General features: G+C 52.5%; 1 protein-coding gene across 1 annotated transcript in view; it reads right to left on the bottom strand.

The window, feature by feature from the left end:
• ABCC8 (ATP binding cassette subfamily C member 8) overlaps window positions 1-18,715 on the bottom strand; it is a 75,516-nt gene that overhangs the window by 16,151 nt on the left and 40,650 nt on the right. Inside the window, 11 exon segments of the mRNA XM_041730755.1 lie at window positions 467-604; window positions 2,297-2,377; window positions 3,195-3,279; window positions 4,369-4,467; window positions 5,159-5,194; window positions 6,986-7,018; window positions 15,077-15,182; window positions 15,863-15,938; window positions 16,313-16,429; window positions 16,588-16,693; window positions 18,456-18,601. Coding sequence (XP_041586689.1) covers window positions 467-604; window positions 2,297-2,377; window positions 3,195-3,279; window positions 4,369-4,467; window positions 5,159-5,194; window positions 6,986-7,018; window positions 15,077-15,182; window positions 15,863-15,938; window positions 16,313-16,429; window positions 16,588-16,693; window positions 18,456-18,601 — 1,023 coding nt within the window.

Here is an 18,715-nt window from a genome sequence, read left to right as displayed (position 1 = left end):
ATTGATAATATTGAAGTTTCTACTGCTACCTACTTGCATTGTTTGTTTCCAGATTTTTCCGCCTGATCCTGACTTAAATGCTTCCTTGGTGGGTCAGAGGGTGGGAAGATGGCTCTTCCATCCAAACAGGCAGTCCCAAGGCCAGGGGGATGAGCCATCAAACTGGGCCATAAACAGAAGGTAGGAACTGAGTGTCTGCTTCGTTCTGAGACTTCTTGGTGTCAGCCTTGCATGTACCCAGAGGGGCCCCAGGTGAGGATGGGAATGTCGGCAGCTCTAGGGGATACTGAACCCTTGGCCTGTGCAAGATCTGCTTGAGCCACTCAGCCTGCATGAAACCATTCAGTGTGGATCTCTTTGGCTTTGTGGCCCTCAGCGAGTGCAACTGAGACACTGACTCCTTTGAAGCTGTCCTGCCTCTCCCACTTCAGCCCTTCATAGCTTGACCTCCTGGTGGCCCCCTCACCCAGTCTGCATGTGGCAGGTACTGGAGCTTGTGGGTCACGAGGACCACTGTCCTCTTGTCGTCCTGGAGCAGCTCAAGGATCCCAGCCTGCATCAGGTGGTCACTCAGATGGACATCCAGAGCTGAGAAGGGGTCATCCTGGGCAGAGGAGAGAAGGTAGGGGCAAGTGTGGGGAGGGGGTTAAGAGTGAGAAAAAAAAAACCCATCAGAGTTATCCCAGCTCTGGTCCAGGGACTGACACTAGTTGGCTGTGCTTGGACAATGCACTTAACCTCTCTGGGCTTTAGGCGGCTCATCTTAAAATGAGGCTGTTTTCAGTTCTTGCTCTCAAGCAGATGTAATCACAGGCACTTCTTGACTCCTGAACCTTCAATAGCTCCCCATTGCCCATGAAGTCCAAATTCCTTAGCATGGTAATCTAGTCCCTCTATGACCTGCTCAGTCTAGCTTTCTGGTCTCCCTTATCTGTTCTGTCCAAGTTCCCTGTACTCCAGGTTTTCAGGGAACTTGCCATTCCAGGTTTTTATGTATGCTCTTTCCTCTGCCCAAAGTGCCATTTTTCCTTTTGCCTGCCTGGTTAACCCTGCTCATTCTTCAGCGCTCTACCCTAGCTCTTCCTGGGTCCTTTCTTGACCTCCATGCCTAGCCTTCCCTCCTCTCAATTCCAGTTGTGATAGTTATATGTCCACTCTGTGAGGCCCCCAGGAACTGACACCCCTTATGTCCATGCCAGGTACAGAGTAGGAGCTTAATACAACTTTGCTGAAATAAACCAAAATACCCACTTTATTTCTGCTAACAAGGTTGTTTAAAGCTCATCTAAGACCACGAAGAAGCCAAGACTTTGTAAAGTGCTATGCCAGGTGGTACCAAAGACGATGAACCTTTGCATTTTGAAATGTGTTTAGTGGGGAGCATTTATGTGTATTGGGGGCGGCAGAGGGAGAAGAAAGCCAGGATCAGAGACCTGAGGTTCCTTCTTCTGACTCCCTACCCAAACAGCCTCCCTCTTTCCTTCTGTTGAACTGACTCCTCTTTAATGTCCTCCTCCAGGAAGCTCTCCCTGACTATTCTAGCCCTCACAGCTGTCTCCTTGGATAAGGCTCCTTATAGACTGCACCACGCAGCCTGACTCAGCTGGGCTGTGGCTCTTGAGTGTGGGTGAGCTCTATCTCCCTAGTTAGAAATCTCTGAATCTTTCAGGCTGAGGGCTGGCTCTCAGAATTCTTCAGTGACAAGCACAGCACCTAATACAAAATGTGGCATGAAATAGGAAAGGGTTAGCTAATAAGCTGATCTCATGTTTGATTGCTAGTGGTTATCTGGAGCACTGTGTTGAGAAGGATTCTGAGGCCAGGTTAAGTTGCCCACGGAAACTTGATGTGGGGTTTCGCCGAGTTGCGTTCATGGATAATGCTGAATTTTCTATTACCACTGCCGTGATCATTGAGGGATGTCTGCTCTGGGCATGGGATGGAAAGTGGCAGCCTACATTCTACGTATCCACCGTGATTACAGTGGGACTAAATAAGTGTTGATAGTTTGGGGCTGTCCTACAGGGAGGTGGCCTGTAACTACTACTCATTTCCCCTTATGGCTACCCAGAGTTCAGTGTGATGTCCACAGTGGGTCATGTGCACTATCCTTGCCTCAGCTTCCCCATCAATGATTAGGCAATATCTCTGGCAGGAGAGGCTTATTCCTGGAGAGGGAGGTTGTTGGGTGGTGTGCATGTGCGTGTGCACACGTGTGTGTGTGTGTGTGTGTGTGTGTGTGTGTAGGCAGTGAGGGAGGGAGGGCCCCAAGGGAGATACCAGTTAATATACTCACCAAGAAGACAACATTGGTGTGCTGGTACAGGGCTCGGGCCACACTGATTCGCTGGCGTTGGCCACCAGATAGATTGATGCCCTATGACCAAAGAGAGGAAAGGTCGTGCTCTCATCTCCCCTCAGAAAAGACTGTCCTGACCCTTACTTGGCTGTGAGCTCTTTGAGATGGAGGCCTGGCTCTATCCACCTCTTTGCCCCTCCTCACCTTGAAGAGAGGAAGAACTTGTTTACTAAATTCATTAGCAGTTGGAGAGCGTGATCCCCACTTATGTCTGAAGATTCATCAGGTTGGTGCTGGGGACCATCTGACAGATGACAACTAAGACAGAGGAAGTAGGGGGGCACCTGGGTGGCTCAGCGGTTGAGCATCTGCCTTTGGCTCAGGGCGTGACCCCGGGGTCCCAGGATCGAGTCCCACACAGGGCTCCCCACAGGGAGCCTGTTTCTCCCTCTGCCTGTGTCTCTGCCTCTCTCTCTGTGTCTCTCATGAATAAATAAATAAAATATTTAAAAAAATAGAGGAGTAGGGATTTAAATCACACCTAAGGAGGACAGTCTTGGGAGAGTTCTATTTGCCTAAGCTTACAGAGGAAGGGCCCCAGGTGGCGAGTATACATGAAGGCTGTGGCCCCGGGCCTACCACAGTGTCAGGTGAGCCTTTAGTATATGCGTGCCGCACGAATGAAGGAGATGCCAACCCATCTCCAGCCCAGGAAGGCACTAGTTGCAAAGCTGCCAAGGATGGCCAGCAGCCCGAGGCTCAGGACCATTTTGATGTCAATGCAGGCAGCTCTTCCACCTTTACCCTCTCATATTTTCCAGTTACCTGCTCTTCCTGGTGGTGACAGGTGGGGATCAGGGGAGCTCGAGGTCCCCCCACAGAGGCTGCCACTAACCCGTTCCCCGATCTGAGTCTGGTCTCCGTGGGGCAGGATGTCGATGTCCGGCTGCAGGGAGCAGGCCTCGATGACCATTTTGTACCTGGAGTGGTTGGGAGTGGAGGGGGCGGACACGGCTGGTCAGCCTGGCCAGAGTTGGGTCTGACCACTCGCAGAAGGTCATTAACTTCTGGGCAGCTGTGCTCGGGGTGAGCAATGGCTTTAATGGCCTTCTGCCTGGGTGCAAGCAAACACCATGTGAGCTTGAAAGAGCTGAGGGCAGCACCTCACAGAGTCTTGGGGCCAGTTAAATATTTGAAAGATGAAATTGGATGGTAGCAAATATGCCACGTAAGTGACAAGAAGGGGCCCATGGCTCCTGTGCAGTGGGAGAAGCTATAGCTGGAGCCCACACTTGGGGCACTGCCAGGGAAAATCACTGCTGGTTGGTTTAGGCAGTAATGATGATGGCTAATCAAATATTTGCCCAGCCTGCTCCTCTCATACTTCCCCAGCCAGCTCTTAGCTTGGGCAGGTGCCATCCAGGGTGCATGGAGGCATCAGAGTGTCTTGGTGGCATGTAATTGGGTGTCAGGCAGCCTTGGATTTGAGACCCATTTCTATCATTTATTGGCTGGGTGGCCTTGGGCAAGTTACCTAACCTTTCTGAGCCTTGGTTTCCTCATTTGTAAAATGGGGGTACTAATAGTAGCTGCCTCTTGGGGTTATTGTGAGCATCAGAGGAAATCATGCATATAAAAAGCAGGACACTGCACCTGGCACCTAAAAGCTCCATCGATGGTAGCAATTATTATTATCATTGAAGGGAAAATAGTGCATGAGCTGCTGAGCTGGGGGTAGGGAATAGTGGGAAGCTGGGTCAGCCTTCCCCTTAGCCTCAAGGGAAGGCATCGAAGCTTCCACACAATGCCGCCCCCACCACCCACCCGCACCATACCCACAGGAGTTGGACTGCCCTGATGCCCAGGCACATCTGGATCATTTCCAGATGCACCATATGGAACAGGCTGGGATCCAGATAAGCATCCTGGAGAGCAGAATGGGTGTGTGTGTGTGGTCGATGGAGGGGCCGGGCAGCCGGCAGGGGCTTGGGCACTGGGGAGGGCCAGCTAATGCTGCCCTTGACCAACCTCCCCCCTCTCCCAGCCGTCTCCCTCTGAGAAGCTTTTACCTTTGTTTGTTGAAGGGACTCTCAAAGGTGATATTCTCCTCCACAGTGGCATTTAGCAGCCATGGTTTCTGAGAAGCATAGGCCACGGGGCCTCTCTTCCTGGAATAAAGCAGGCGGGAGTAGGGGAGGCATTCTCAGGGGCTCATTCTCAGAGGCAGTAGTCAAGTAGATGGTTTAGACTAGGAAGGTGCACTTGGCAGGAGTCAGCTCTGGGTGGGTGCAGTGACCTCTCCCTCCCCAGGGCTTGGGGCGGCTCAGGTGCCCCGGTCTTAGCAGCCTAGGGGGACAGGACCTCAACGTTGCCCTGCCCCACACCCAACCTGTCCCAGTCCTGTTGTCTGTTATCCCTGAATCTTCACCCAGAGCTGGGAGGAGCCCAAAGTGTGATCAGACCAACTAAACACTCAACCCTTAATTTCCTTCTTCTCTAAGTGGCCCTCAAACCACTTGATTTTGATGTTAGTAGGCAACTCTCCAGTTCCAAGTGGAAAGTTCCAAGTGGAACTCTTTAAAAAAGCAGAGCCACGGAAACCACATTTAATGTGATAGGTTTTTGAAGACCAAACACCAGGAGTGGGGGATAAAAATGGTCTGGTGTGAAGGGAGCAGCTTGATGCACAGAAGTAGCAGTGGCTTCTGAACCAGCTGACAGAGCACAGAGCCCTCCCGGGCCTCCTCCCTGCAGCTGGGCTGGGGCCTGGGGTAGGGGGCTGCCTTCCGAGTTCTGTGGCTCCCTTGGGCCTGAAAGCCCCTCCGGGGAAGTCCGCCCGGTGCTCCCAGGTCACAGTACCTGATGTCCGAATCGGCCACTGTCTCCCGCTCTGGGCTGCAGCAGGGAAGAAAGGACACAGCTTCAGGGCTCCCATGCATGGACCAGCTTCTTCACAGACATTCGGGCCCCCTCAAACCTGGCATGAGTGTGCCTTTATCATCCCTGGGACCAAGGGTGCAGCCACACATATTGCACGGAGGTGTGTGGAGAGGGGCTTAGCCGTCCTGGGGGAGCCTCCACTGCCTGACCCTGGGTAGCATCCCCGGTATGTGCAGAGTGCATGAGGAGGGCCCAGGGCCCCAGCTGAGAAGGAGAAGGGGGCGACAGGCACTGACGGTGTAAGCTTGTGTGCGTGTGTGGGGGGATCCTGTGTCAGAGGAGTATGAAGGCCACCAAGTGGCTCCTCCAGACTCAGCCTCTGATCGGGGCTCAAGGGTGCAGACTGGTCTCAGACAGATGTGGCTGTCAAAGCGGCTGGGACGGGGAGGGCTGTCTGGAAGGGGTCAGGCCAGGCCGGCAGCTCGTGTGTGGGAACCTAAGGCCCATGGAGCTCTCGGGGAGGCAGCCAGAGGGCCGAGAGGGCTCAGGCCCGATTTGAAGCCTCGTGTGGCCCCATCAGAAGACGGCAGTGGAATCCGGGGGATCTGCTGGGAGAGACGTGGTCAGCTGCAGTGCCCACGAGCCCTGGACGGCCTGCACCGGCTCAGGTGTCAGCTATTCCGTCCCGCTGTACTCATCCGCACGGTCATACTTGTCACATACCATGAGTTTGGCCTTTTGGCTCAAGAACCGTGGTTACTAAGGCCAGGGAGGCTGGGCCTGTCATCACATCCCGGCACTTGGGGACAAGGTGGGAGAAAGGGCAGAGAAAACACGAGGAAGTGAAACACTCTGGTGTCAGAGCGAAGGCCAGGAGCTTAAGTGTATTTACAAAGTTGAGTCATCGCTCCCAGTCCCGACTTCACACCACCTCCAGTGTGTTTCGAATGTTCTTGGGGGATGTGAGGGTAGGGAGGGTTTTGAGGGTCTCAGAGCCTTGTGAATCGGTTTCACTTGGACTTTTCAGGCCTGTACACTAAACATAAAGAAATCAGGCTGAATTTTCGGTCTGGCCTGGGCGATATCCATCTCCTCTCTCAGAGGCCTGTTTCTCAACATTTTTTTTTTTTCAGGATCATTCCCTAGGGCCTCTTTAAACACTTTTTTTTCCTTAATTGTCTTTTCCCTGCCACATTTGTTTTCCAATTCAATGGTTTTTAGTATAGTCAAAAGGTTGTGCAAACATGACCACTAATTCCACATTTTTATTACCTCCCCAAAATAAACTCTATACCCATTAGCACTTACTCCCTTTCTCCCTCCCACCAGCCTGTGGCAAGCGGGAAGCTACTTTTTGACTATCCACCATGAAATGTGTATGCATGTATGTATGCTTGTGTGTATGTACATATATATTTGTTTATCATTTTAAGTAGGTTCCACGCCCACCATGGGGCTTGAACTCACGACCCTGAGATCAAGAGTCGCATGCTTCACCGACTGACCCAGCCAGGCGCCCCCGTTCACTATGAAATTTTTAAGCCACAGATACACTGTAGATCTGTTTATATGTGATATGGCCCTTTGAAGGGCCACAGACGAGAATGGCTAAGTTTTTTCTCTAAGAACCAGATTTTGCCGTTGTTGAGAAAGCGTGCCTTATGATAAGGCCCTGTGCCTCTGACACGATGTAGGCTGCACACCCTTGGAATTGGGACTCAGTACCCCACACCCTTCCAGCCCTCCCAGCCCGCCAGCTTCTTCCCTTTGTTGGGACCCACTTCTAACCCAGTTCCGAGGCTGTACCTGGGGTCCTCTCCCGTCTCCTCAGGAAGGCTGCTGGGGCACAAAATGGGAGAAACCAACACCAGTTACTTCTCACTCCACTGACTTTCTCTCCATCACAGAGGTCTTCGGAGAACAGCAGTCTTTGCAACCCCCGTCCCTCCCACCCCTCCCCAGTGTCCCCAAATGGCTTCCTTGGGGGGGGGGCACAAACTGCTCTTCTCATCTCTGTCCCTCCCACAGCACCTAGATGAGCACCCTCCAAATAGCAAGGGCTAAATCCGTGCTCCTGGCACTGGCTCAGAGCAGCAGTGAGGCTGGCATCACAATGGTTTTCCAGTTGGAAAACTAAAGCTCAGAGACAGAAAAGTGACTTTGCCAAGGTCAGAATCAATTTATATAGTGCTTTCAAACTGTATATTGGGGCCCAATAATTGGGTTTGAGGTAAGTGAACAGCAACTCCCCACCTCCGAAAAAAGATGTGTAATTTTTGGTGAATTGTTTTCCTCTATCAATGCATGAATGTAGTGGACTGTGATGTAAAATATGTTTCACACCGTGGATTATGGTAAAAAAAAATTGAGAACACTGAGTGAGGCAACTTGAATTTTGGTGCCAACTTTGCCAGTGCTCTTTCTCCTGCCCCACACCACCTGTCAACCTTCTGCCAAAAGAATGTGTGCTTCTGACATGCACACATTTGGGGAAAAGCAATTGGCTCTATTTTCATACAGATCTTACTTTAATCATACTAAAACTAGCTAACATTTATATTGAACTTTTTTGTAAGCACTGTGATAAGCACCGTAATTGTATTGTCTTTTTTTTTTTTTTTTTAGTATTGTCTTTTTTAAACCTAAAATAATCATAGGAAGGAGGCTGATTTTGACTGTCTCCACCTTACAGTCAGAGAAAGTGAGGGTCAGAGAGGCTAGGTAACTTGCCCAGAGCCACACAGCCAACAAATCGCAGAGAACATAGAGCTATCTGACTCTAAAGCTCCATGCCTTTTTTTAAAAGAAGGTTTTATTTATTCATTCATGAGACATACACAGAGAGAGGCAGAGACACAGGCAGAGGGAGAAGTGGGTTCCCTATGGGGAGCCTGATGCGGGACTCGATCCCAGGATCCCAGGATCATGATTTGAGCTGAAGGCAAACATTTAACCACTGAGCGACCCAGGTGGTCCTAAAGCTTCACGCTCTTAACGACCATTGTTACTTCACTGTGATTTGTCAGAAACCCTGGGCTGGACAAAATCAGGAGTGGAAAGGAGCCTGATGCAGTCCCTTCTGTGTCTTGCCAAGGGGTGGGACTGAGGGGAGATCCTGATGGATATGTAGTCACATGTACCCTCGGTTTCTGTTCTCTGGTTTTTGGGATCTCATCTCATTCTCTCAACCTCAGGGAACCTCATGTTCTCCAACCACCAGATTGCTGTCATTTCTGGGCAGCTGGTAACGTGAGACAGATGAAAAGCCAAAGCTTACAAATTCCAGCTCTGGCCACAGCGCAGATAAGCTTGTCCCTGGAATCTTCCTGCCTTGACTGCTTCCAGAGTTGCAAAGGCTGTTATTTATCTGGGAGAAAGCACATCTGCAGCCTCTCTGAGGACCTCAGCGCACAGTGAGCGCTCTCGGCTCTAACTCAGTTTGCATTATTGTCTGGGCTGCTCAATTAGCCCTTATAATGGACTACCTTACTCTCTAATCAGCTCCTGGCTAAGTCTTTTATCTCCAGTGGGATTTTAAGGCAGGAAGAGCATCTTTTCCAGCCCTCACATTGCTTAGCACACGACAGACTTATAATAAAGGGAGGTTATTAACTGACATCTTAATGATTTGGGAAGAAGGGAGGGGGAGAGACTTGCACTCACTGGGGGCCGTCCTCATGCCCGGAACAGCGTGAAGACGTTTTTGTATTCACCACATCATCCACAGGCCAACACTATAAAGAAGGGTTTGCATCCCCGTTTTACAGATAGGGGAAACTGAGGCTTGGAGTTGGCAATGACATGCCCAGTGTTACAGTCAGGGAGGGGAAGCTGGGTACGTGGTATGAATCCAGGTACATCTTTGCCTTTTCCCAGTGTCGCCCCAGCCTCCCTAGAATGAGCCTCCCCGGGCCTTTGTGTGTAGTAGATGTTTCCATCTGAAAAGTACAAACTGGTACATGTGGCGCATACTTTCTCTCATTGATTCCTGGGGTCTTAAATGTGTTGGGACCATTGCATCCCTCCTCTGCCAGTGCCTTGGGGACCGAGCACCGAGCTGAAGGACAATACGCCCTGGTTCTCCCACCCACGTCCTTCCCGCCAATCAGCCAGGAGTGAGGCATGCGTGTGTGCACCGCACTGGAGCAGGGCACAGCACCGGCCTCACACGCCGGCAGGGCAAAGCAGACAGGGACAGAAGTCAGAAGGTTATGAGGGCCACGAGGAGGAGGAGTAAGAAAGCATTGTAGAAATTTTGGGGAAGAGGACCCACAAACACTTTGCAAATGTGCAGAAAGGAGACTGGAAACTTGTAGGTGATGGCATATTATGTGGTTTTTAGCTTCTTTATAGTCGTGTCTCTTTTCTAATTTAACTGTCATCCTTCCAGAATCAGAGAACAATGTAAATTTTAAAAACTTTGAAGGTTTTCAAATTTTTTCACTAAAATGAACCCGAAGTGAGGGGAGGACCCCATGCCGGGACAGGATTCCCTGGGGCAGGGGTAGAGGAAGAGGAGGAAGGCTGGGCAGCACAGAGCTGGAAAGAATATGGGCTCTGAAGTTCGTTACCTGAGGAGCTGCTCTGCTCCTGCTTGTGAAATCTTCGGCGACTCCCTTTCCTTAGGGGAGCTTCTGTTTCCTTCTGCATAAAACTGTGGTCATGGCACAAACCTCAGTGATGCTGGGACAGTGTATATACAAACAGCCCCGAGCTGGTTGGAGGCAAGGACGTGGGGTTGCAAAACAGGGGGATCATCCTTTCAGCTCAGTGCTTGGTCCCCAAGATGCATACGGAGGAGGAATCGAATGGGCTCACCACTCGTTTAAGACCCCAGCAATCAATAAAAAGGGAAAAGGTAGAAACAGGTTGGAAGAGAAAGTTAGAACTTTTGGGTTCCCGTGGTCCCTTCATCCTGCCCCTGACAGGCATGTAGCCACCTTAAAATGTTACCTTTTACCCACAGAGCCCTTTCCAACTCATGTCATTGGGTCCTAACACCAAGTCTCTGAGAGAGGAAAGGGTTTTCCTCATTGTCCCAAAGAGGAAACTAAAACTCAGAGAGGTAAAATAACCTGCCCAAGGTCACACAGCAAGCAAGTGGCAGACTCAGGACTACAACCAGAAACCATCTGGTTCCACACCTGGCTCATCACCTCCATGCAGTGCCTCTTCTCTTGTCTGCTTACCATCTCACCTGACCGGCCTCCTCCAGGAAACCTGGGGTCACTTGAGCCCTTTACCCCTACTCCCAAAAGGCTCCAGGAACTGCATGGGCAGATTGGACCACAAGGCAGTCATGAGAGGAGGCTGTTTCTCACCTCCTAGGGAATCAGGGGTCTTGGGAGGTGACCTTCACACCAACCCCCACAAGACAACAGCATCCTGAGGCACAGACAGGGCAAGCTGGGCCCAGGCCTCCTGAGTGGGCACAGACAGAAATAACAAATGGTTTCTGCGTGGGTGCCTCAGCAGATGGTGGGAGCAGGGGCAGCAGGGCGCGCCTGGGAGACTAATTTGTAGTTCCTCATCAGGAAATGGAACCTTCCTCCCCACTCCAGTGTTCTCCTCAGGGCATTGCTTCCTGTTGGCTCCCTGGGGACATTTAAAATGGGTCTACTGTGGTCATTAATGGCCCTATTCTTTACTTCTAGGGAAAGAATTTCACTTGAGTATATCTGCTAATATTAACTTTCAATCAGAATGTTTTCTTCTCAGATACTAAAGAGAGAGTTTGCAAATTCCCAGCTTGGTAGTGCTCTGAAGCAGACAGCCAGGCACCGGCAGGCACCTATCATTAAGGTGGATGCGTGGGAGCCACGAGGTTCTCCCTGAGATCCGGGGCTGACGGCTAATGTGCTGGATCTGCCCAGGGCCGCTGCAGTAAACGTCCAGCCTGGAATGCAGGACCTCACCTGCTGGACCCTCCATGCCCACCCTGGGGCTCAGTCTGCGTGTCTCTATCCACCCAGGATAGAGTCCCTGGGTGAACTCCCTGGAGGTAGGTCTTCTCCTCTGTAGTCTACATGGAGAAGTTCACAAAATACACATCCTGTGCTGGGCACTTGGGGTACAACATAGAATAATCCTTCGGTTCTGTCCTCAAGATGCCCAGTGTCATGGGGGGAGACAGACACATCAGTAGATAATCAAAACACAGCGTGAGGCATGCACGGGTAGGGTTCCCGCTTTCCACACGTTGGTGGGGAATTGTGCGGTGGGTTTCTGGGTTAGGGGAACAGCCCGGGCAAAGGCGTGCAGGAAGAGAGAGATGTAAAGACACATCTGTGGTCTCATCTGTGGCACATCTGTGGCAGTCTCTTGAAGGTCATAAATTGTTCCCTGTTTATTCACTTAGCAAATTTAGCAAAGGCACCGTGGATACAGAGAGACAAATAAGATATGGCCTCTGTCCCCGGGGAGCTGACTACCATCTCTCCTGGGAGACAGGCTGGAGCGCAATTCAAGAGCAACAGGGGAATTTTGTACCTGCCATAGAAGTACATTGTCAAAGAATAATATTTATGATAATATTTATAGGGCACTTACTACATGCCAGGTTAAGCCTCACATCAACCCCATGGGAATAAGGGGTACAGAAAGGTCGGAGAATTTCCCAAAGCACAGAGCCCAGATCTGAACCCAGGCAGCCTGCTTCCAGAGCTCTGCTGCTATCTGCTTTCTGCGCCTCTTAATCCCCCAGCTCCCTGCCTCCTGCCTCCTGGAACTCTTTCTGGCTGCCTGGTCACCAGGCCCTGGCTGTGGTGTGGACGGAGACGTTGGAACAGTCTGGCATCACCCTTGCCTCGGGCTGCAGAGAGGCAGACCTGCAGGAATGGCTGCCACGTTAGATGCTATCTTGCTTTTGCTCACTTTGCAAGGGCATCATCCCCCTGCCGAATGGGGCCAGTGTCTGAGGCAGGGAGCTCACAGGTAAGAGGGGGGCCCTCACCACACGGCCCCCCTCGCACTTAACTAACTCATTGTTCGGGGCAGGTGCACCAGACAGAGCTTGTACACGTCCAGGATTTTGAGAGGCAAACGGCAGATGAAGGCAACTGAGCCGCGTGTGTCCAGACTCCTTCTCCCAGCCACCGTAATGAGCTCCTGTCTCCCTTTCTACAGACCCTTCCCCTCCGCCTTCCTTTATCCCCAGCGTGATTCCTGTACAGACTTCAGGCCAAACTGCATTTCCCGGGCCTAGGATGCAGGGGTGTCCGAGCCGAGCCAGGCCCCCATCCTGTGGTCTGCCCCTGCACCCCACACCCTCAGTGCTCCAGGTACCACAATCACGTTCTGATCAGCCTGCCTTTGCCCAGGCCGTACCCCTGCCTGGAACACCTTCTCCTCCTACCCTTGCCTCTTTCATCTGAGGAAACCCGCTCATCCTTCAAGGCCCAAATACCACATCCACGTGAGCCTTCCCTTCTTGGCCACAGAGATCCTTGTTCCTCTGCGCTCGACTACAGCACTGATCTCCCTTCCCTCCCATAAAAGGGCCGTGTCTTAATCACCTTTGCATTGCTGTCGCTGTGCCTAGGGTCTGGCACATAGTAGGTGCTCAATAAACAGGGGGTGAGTGAATACATCAAGGTAGAGAGACTGGAGCCTGAGCTGAGTGGTGAACAAAGTCTCTCAACTTCCTAGGGTTGGCTGTAGGCTACCCGGATGTGCCTCGTTGTGCTTGGGATAGAAGCTGCATGGTGGAAAGGGGCAAATGGATCCTGGAGGGGTGAGAGGACCTTTGCATCACTACCCTACTCCCCAGACTGGAGTTGGGGCCCACCTGCCTGTTGAGGGTGAGCGTCATGGGGACAGAGCTGTGAGCACCTGGACAGTGGCTCTGCTGAGGAGGTAGGGAGGTGCCATGGTCATGGGGCCTGCTGGCCTTGGGACTGCCAGGCTAACGATTTCCTCACACAGCTCTTGGACTCCTTCTCTTTCAGGACTCAGTGTGAAGCCCATGGCCTTGAGCACCTAGGTGCAAACCCTACCTCTGCCATTTGAGAGCTGTGTGGCCTCAGCTAACTTGCTTTGCCTCAGTTTCCTCATCTATTAAGTGGGGTTAATGATGTCTACCTCACAGAGCTTGGTGAAGACTGCCTGGGACAATGAAGTAATAAAGTGCCTTGCACAGTGCTTGGCACAGAAGAGCTGCTCAACGTTAGCTGCCCCAGGGAGGTCCCCTTGGATCTTCTGGGCTAGAGCAGAGGTTCTCAAAGAGAGAGGTGGCGGTAGTCAGACCCTGAGGGTTGGCAAAGCTTGGAGAAGGGGTGGGGGCTGAACCCCTGCCAAGCATGCCTGCTGCCTCTGCAGAGGACAGAGTGGGGCTGATGCTGGTGTGAGGCATCCTCGAGCCCCCCCTACCCCGAGGTTGGGGCCTGGGGAGGAGATGAAGAAAGTGGGGCAAAAGGAGGGGGCTCACAGGGGGCTTGACTCATGCTGAGTGGGACACAGACCCCAGAATCCAGGGGCAGCCCCAATCTCTGGGCTCTGTGATCCCATCTTCCCTTTGCAGACACATGCTGTCAGCCAATGTGCCAGGCCTCCTCCCTTCAGAGCCCTAAGGGACAATTGGTACAAGGGACCCACAAAAGGACCTCAAACCTAATGCTCTTCCTTCCCAGTCAGGCCGTGTTGGGAAATCCCCCAAATAAGATGGGGAATGGAGGCAGAGACCCCTCTGTCCAGGGATGCCTGGGTGGCTCAGTGGTTGAGCGTCTGCCTTTAGCTCAGGGTGTGATCCTGGGGTCCCAGGATCGAGTTCTGCATCGGGCTCCTTGCATGGAGCCTGCTTCTCCCTCTGCCTGTGTCTCTGCTTCTTTCTCTCCATCTCTCATGAATAAATAAACCCTTAAAAAAAAAAAGAGCCTAGGGACTGACGTCATGGGAAACCCAAAGAGTTTGTCTGCCGGCCCATAGCCCCACCGAGGAGGGAAACTTGCCATCTCTTGGATGCACCATTCAGGGACATTTTGGAAAAGCAGGAAATGGAGGTGCCTACAGATATTCAGACACTGGGCCCGAGGTCTTTTTCTCTGTTCAGTTCTGCACTCAGGCCTATGAAAACCTGCCTTCTTGAATGATAATTTCCCCCTAGAAATGATTGTAGGGAAAGCTTGTCCTCTGCTGGATTGGCTGCAAACTTTATTCCTAAAAGTGCTCTACATACCTGTCAGGTGCCCCTTGCCCTGGGCTGAGGGTTCGGCAGGGAGGGGAGCCCCCGAGCCTCACCCTCTTCCTTTCTTTTCTTCTTTTTAAAAAGCTTCTATTTTATATGCATCCTTTATCAACTGGTTTCAAGTGATTTTTGGAAGTAGGTGGGTATAAATAATAGATTCGTGATTGACTCAACCGGGGGATCTGGCTCTTTAATTAAGATAGTGATCTTTGTCCAGAAGCCCACGTTTGTCTGGGTTATCTCTGGCTCCTCAAACACCCACTGAATGGTCTGTGTCGGCTTTGCTGATGACCAAGCCGGAAACCAGTGTTTGTGTTGCCGTTCCCCACACAGAGAGGCAGTGCAGCTGAGTGAGCACGGGATCTGGAGTCAAACGGAATGGAGTTAGAGTTCCAGCTCAGCCACTTACTAGCAGAGTGGCTTAGGGCAAAGTAGTTTTAACCCTCCTGTATAAGACAAGAGCTGTTGACAGTTCTTACCTTGCTGGTTGTCATAAGGATTAAATGAAATAATGCATGCAGAGCACTTAGCAAAGTACTTGGCACATAGTAAGGGTTTAATAAGTACTAATGATGATGATGAGAATAACATTGAACAGCATTAATTGAGTACTGGATAAGTGCGTGATGCGCCCTCCACTGAGGATGTTGAAAGGCTGCCTACCTGCCCACTGGCAGCTCGTCCCACTAACTGAGCCCTGAGGATGCATTTAGTACCTGTTCCAGAAGACGGCCCCTGAGATCTTCTGCATCTCCCCTAGGGTGGCTAGGAGGAGCGAGGACTTGCCGCAGCCCACCTGCCCCACGATCATGGTCAGCTGGCCTGCAGGGAGGGTGGGCAGCAGATGGGACTGGGGCAGGAGGGAGTCTGAACGACTGCCACCCGGAAAAATAAACAGACAGATACACCCAACCCTGGGACTCCCATTTGCTTTCCTTCCACCTGGAATCCCCCTCTGAGCTTTTCCTTCTGGAACCTTTCCCAGGTCCTTCCTCTACTAGTCATCCTCTACTCTTTCCTAAGTCCTTGCTTCTCCTTTCTCTTGCTCCTTAGTGTGAGCCCAGCTCCTCATGGTCCCAACAAAGGCCACTCTGGGTCCCACGTCCACCCCGCCTCCATGCTTTCTTTGCTCATACTATTGCCTCTGCCAGGATGCAAGCCCGAGGGATCCTGCTCATTTTCAGGTACCCCACCTCTTCCATAGCACCTTCCCTGGCTACTCGGGACTGCTCTTCTTTCTGTGAGGCACCCGTATGTCTGCCGCAGGTGGTTGGACATCTAGGTCCCGCTGTCTTGTCCTGTCCTTGCTTCTGCACTCCCACTAGCATGTGGTCTCCTAGAGGACGCAGCCCACTTCTCTCTGGAGTTCATACCCCAGAGTATCCACCAAGGGTGAGCACTGAGCAGGTACTCAATATGTGCTGATTTTTCTTTTTCTCTCTGTCACTCAGTGGGACAGGGGGAGGGGGCACCCCCAGACTGGAGAGGTGAGCCGGCCGTACCTCGGGGGATGCGGATGGTGATGTTGGACAGTGTGGGAATTCCATCAGGGGTCCATGTGAAGAAGCCTCCAATGATCTTTATTGGTGGTACCCCACCGCCCAGAAGAGAACAGAGAGGTTCTCAGTGTGACCGGTCTCTTGCCTCCCCTCCCCCATGAAAGCCAAAAGACAGATTTCAGGCCCTGGATCACTTCTAGGGCAGGGGAGTGGGGGCATGGCCTTCTCATGCTGATCCCTGCCCAAGGAACCCTCTCTAAGAGGACAATCATGTGTTCCCCCATTCAACGGAAGAGGAAGACCTGTCCCTAGTTTTGGGACTGCCACGGACCCTCCAGGCAGGCAGGGTGACCTCTAGGTCAGAGGACTCAGCACATAGGTCTCTGGTGCCGAGCTCCCTCCTGGAAATGGTGCTGGGGAGCCAGGTGTGGGGGTGCAGGGTCTCGGACTCACCTGGACACAGCAGCTGTCAGCATCCCCATCTGCACTGGGGGCCAGCCTCTGCAGCGGGGCCGAGAAGCCCCGACAGTCCTCCCGGGCTGGATGCTTGCGGTTCACGACCTTAAGGGGCTGGGAATGGTCAGGGGGAGGTAAGGATCCATAGGGCTGGCCGGGGGCAAGGAAGGGAGTTCCCCCTTCCTGTGAGCAAAGGCTGAGGCTGAGGAAGGACACAGCAGGGCACAAGAGAAAAACACTGAGAGGGGCAGGGGGGAAAGCCGGGCACTCACCACTGCCTGGTACTTGCTGGCTTGGCCCTGCGGTGCAGGCTCGCGGGGCGCACACTGCTCCTCACGGATCTCTGCACTGGACAGGAACTCGCTCAGCTTCTGCACGCTGCAGAGGAAGCACAGAGACACCCCTCACCCTTGCCAGGGGCAGAGGGGAGGGGGAAAGGGAGGAGGGCGCAGCCTGAGAGAGCAGCTCTGAGAAGGTTCTGGGTCCTGCGGTGCTGTCCCCACAAAGCCCACACTGGAGGGGGCCAGACTGGAGGGCATCCATGGTGGGCAGTCGTCCTCCGGATTTGTTCCAGTTGACCAGTCAGCGGACTGGGTTAGGGTCCGGGTTATGGTGAGATTGGTTAGTTTTAGGGTTAGGTAAATGTTAAAGTTGGTTCTTTGATGTTGGGCTTTACCAGTTACTGCTGGAGTTAAGGTTGGTCAGTGTCAGGGTTAGTTAGGATTTGGATTATTGTCCAATTAATGTCCAATATTATCCAATTATTGGATTAATTATTATTGTCATTAACAATAATAATTGCTCAATAACAATTATTGAGCACATACTGCATGCCAAACACTGTGTTAAACGCTTCCCACTGGGGAGGTTGCCCTTATTCCCAACTCAAGGAGGAGAAGGCCTCAGATAGCCTGGTGACCCTGAGATTATGGAAATGCTTCCGGGTGAGCACAAGGGATTTCCAGCTGGGCCAGCATCCTGGAACCTGTGGTTTCTATACAGAGTCACATCCTGGGCTGGGGTGGGGGTGGGGGAGGAGGGATGGTCATTAGAAGTCACGGTGCCATGGCCAATTAAACTGAATCTGCGCAGCCCAGCCTGGAAACGGGAGCCATCGTTTCCCAGCCCTGGTTTAACTACTCCCTAGTCATATACTCCTTTGACCACAATCCTGCTGGAGCTCTGCTCCCTCCTACCCTAGAACCCTGGCCAGAGCTTCCTCGTGTGAGTTGCTCCTTCCACCAGGGACTTTGTTCCAACGATTATTTCTCCTTGCCAGCTTGCCTAGGACCTGCCAGGGCCTCATGCGACAGGGGTGTCACTTTCCTCAAGGTTGAAGAGGCTTGGGTACAGAGCACATTTGTTACTGTGCGGTCCCACTGGCAGAGGGAAATGACACAGCCGGCTCTCCCCAGAGGCAGGCCAAGGCCTGGCTTCCAAGGAGCTACTTCAGAGGGTCAAGGAGATCGTCACACTCCAGGTATGGAACTCCCCAGCCGAAACCTCAGCCCTCTGCCCTCAGGCTTTCATTCCCAAGGGGGTGATGCCTCTGGGAGAGTGGCCAGCTCTAGAGCCCAGTAGTGGGGGCCCCCCAGAGCTGCAGGCTATCGGGGAACAGGACATGCAGGCACTTAGGGGAAGCTGCTTTACTGACCAGGGTCGGGAAGGCTCTGGGACCCGTGGAAAGAAGAGGGGATGTTCAGCCTGAGGAAGACAAAGATTCAGTGGATACCTTCTGAAGTCCGAGGGGCTGCCATGTGGGGAGGAACAGTGGGAGCCACCCTGGGTGGCTCTGGAGGGTGATACTAGTACTGATGGGTAGGATTTATGAGGAGATACCCATTTTGACTCAATACTGAATTTTTTCCTTTTTTTTATAGAGTTGTCTTGCACGTGCCATTGAGTCCCTCTCCTTGAAGGTATGTACGCCAGTTGCCTGACTCCTTCTCAGGGATGGCATGGAGGGGAGCCACACATGGCTATGTCCCTCTGGCCAACTAGGACCACCTTCAGAGAGGCCCAGATCAACAGGGAAGCATGTCTTGGACCGAACAGCTATAGTTGTAGTGGTCACCGGAGCAAGCCCTGGTGCCACCACACGAGCTGCCCATCCAGAGTCCTTGCTGAACCCTCCTCTCACCTGACTAGAGCTTTGACTGTAGACCGGACCACGCTGGACAGCAGGAACAGTGGTGTGACCAGGATGTGGAAGAGCGAGAGGGAGGCAAAGGCCACCGAGGGTGAGAAGTCGGCCTCTTTGAAGAAGCTGACGTGGCCCACGAAGGTCTGTGGACAGAGGCACATGTGAGATGCGTGACGCAGAGCGTGGGCCTCTCCCACACTGGCAGCCCTCGGCCCCTGGCCTGGAGCAGGGGACCCAAGGAGAACTTTCACTTAGAG

Source organism: Vulpes lagopus, chromosome 15 (assembly GCF_018345385.1).
Source record: "Vulpes lagopus strain Blue_001 chromosome 15, ASM1834538v1, whole genome shotgun sequence".
Classification (NCBI taxonomy): Eukaryota; Metazoa; Chordata; class Mammalia; order Carnivora; family Canidae; genus Vulpes; species Vulpes lagopus.
The sequence above is the reverse complement of the archived record's forward strand: the minus strand, read 5'-3'. Positions and strand labels throughout refer to the sequence as shown.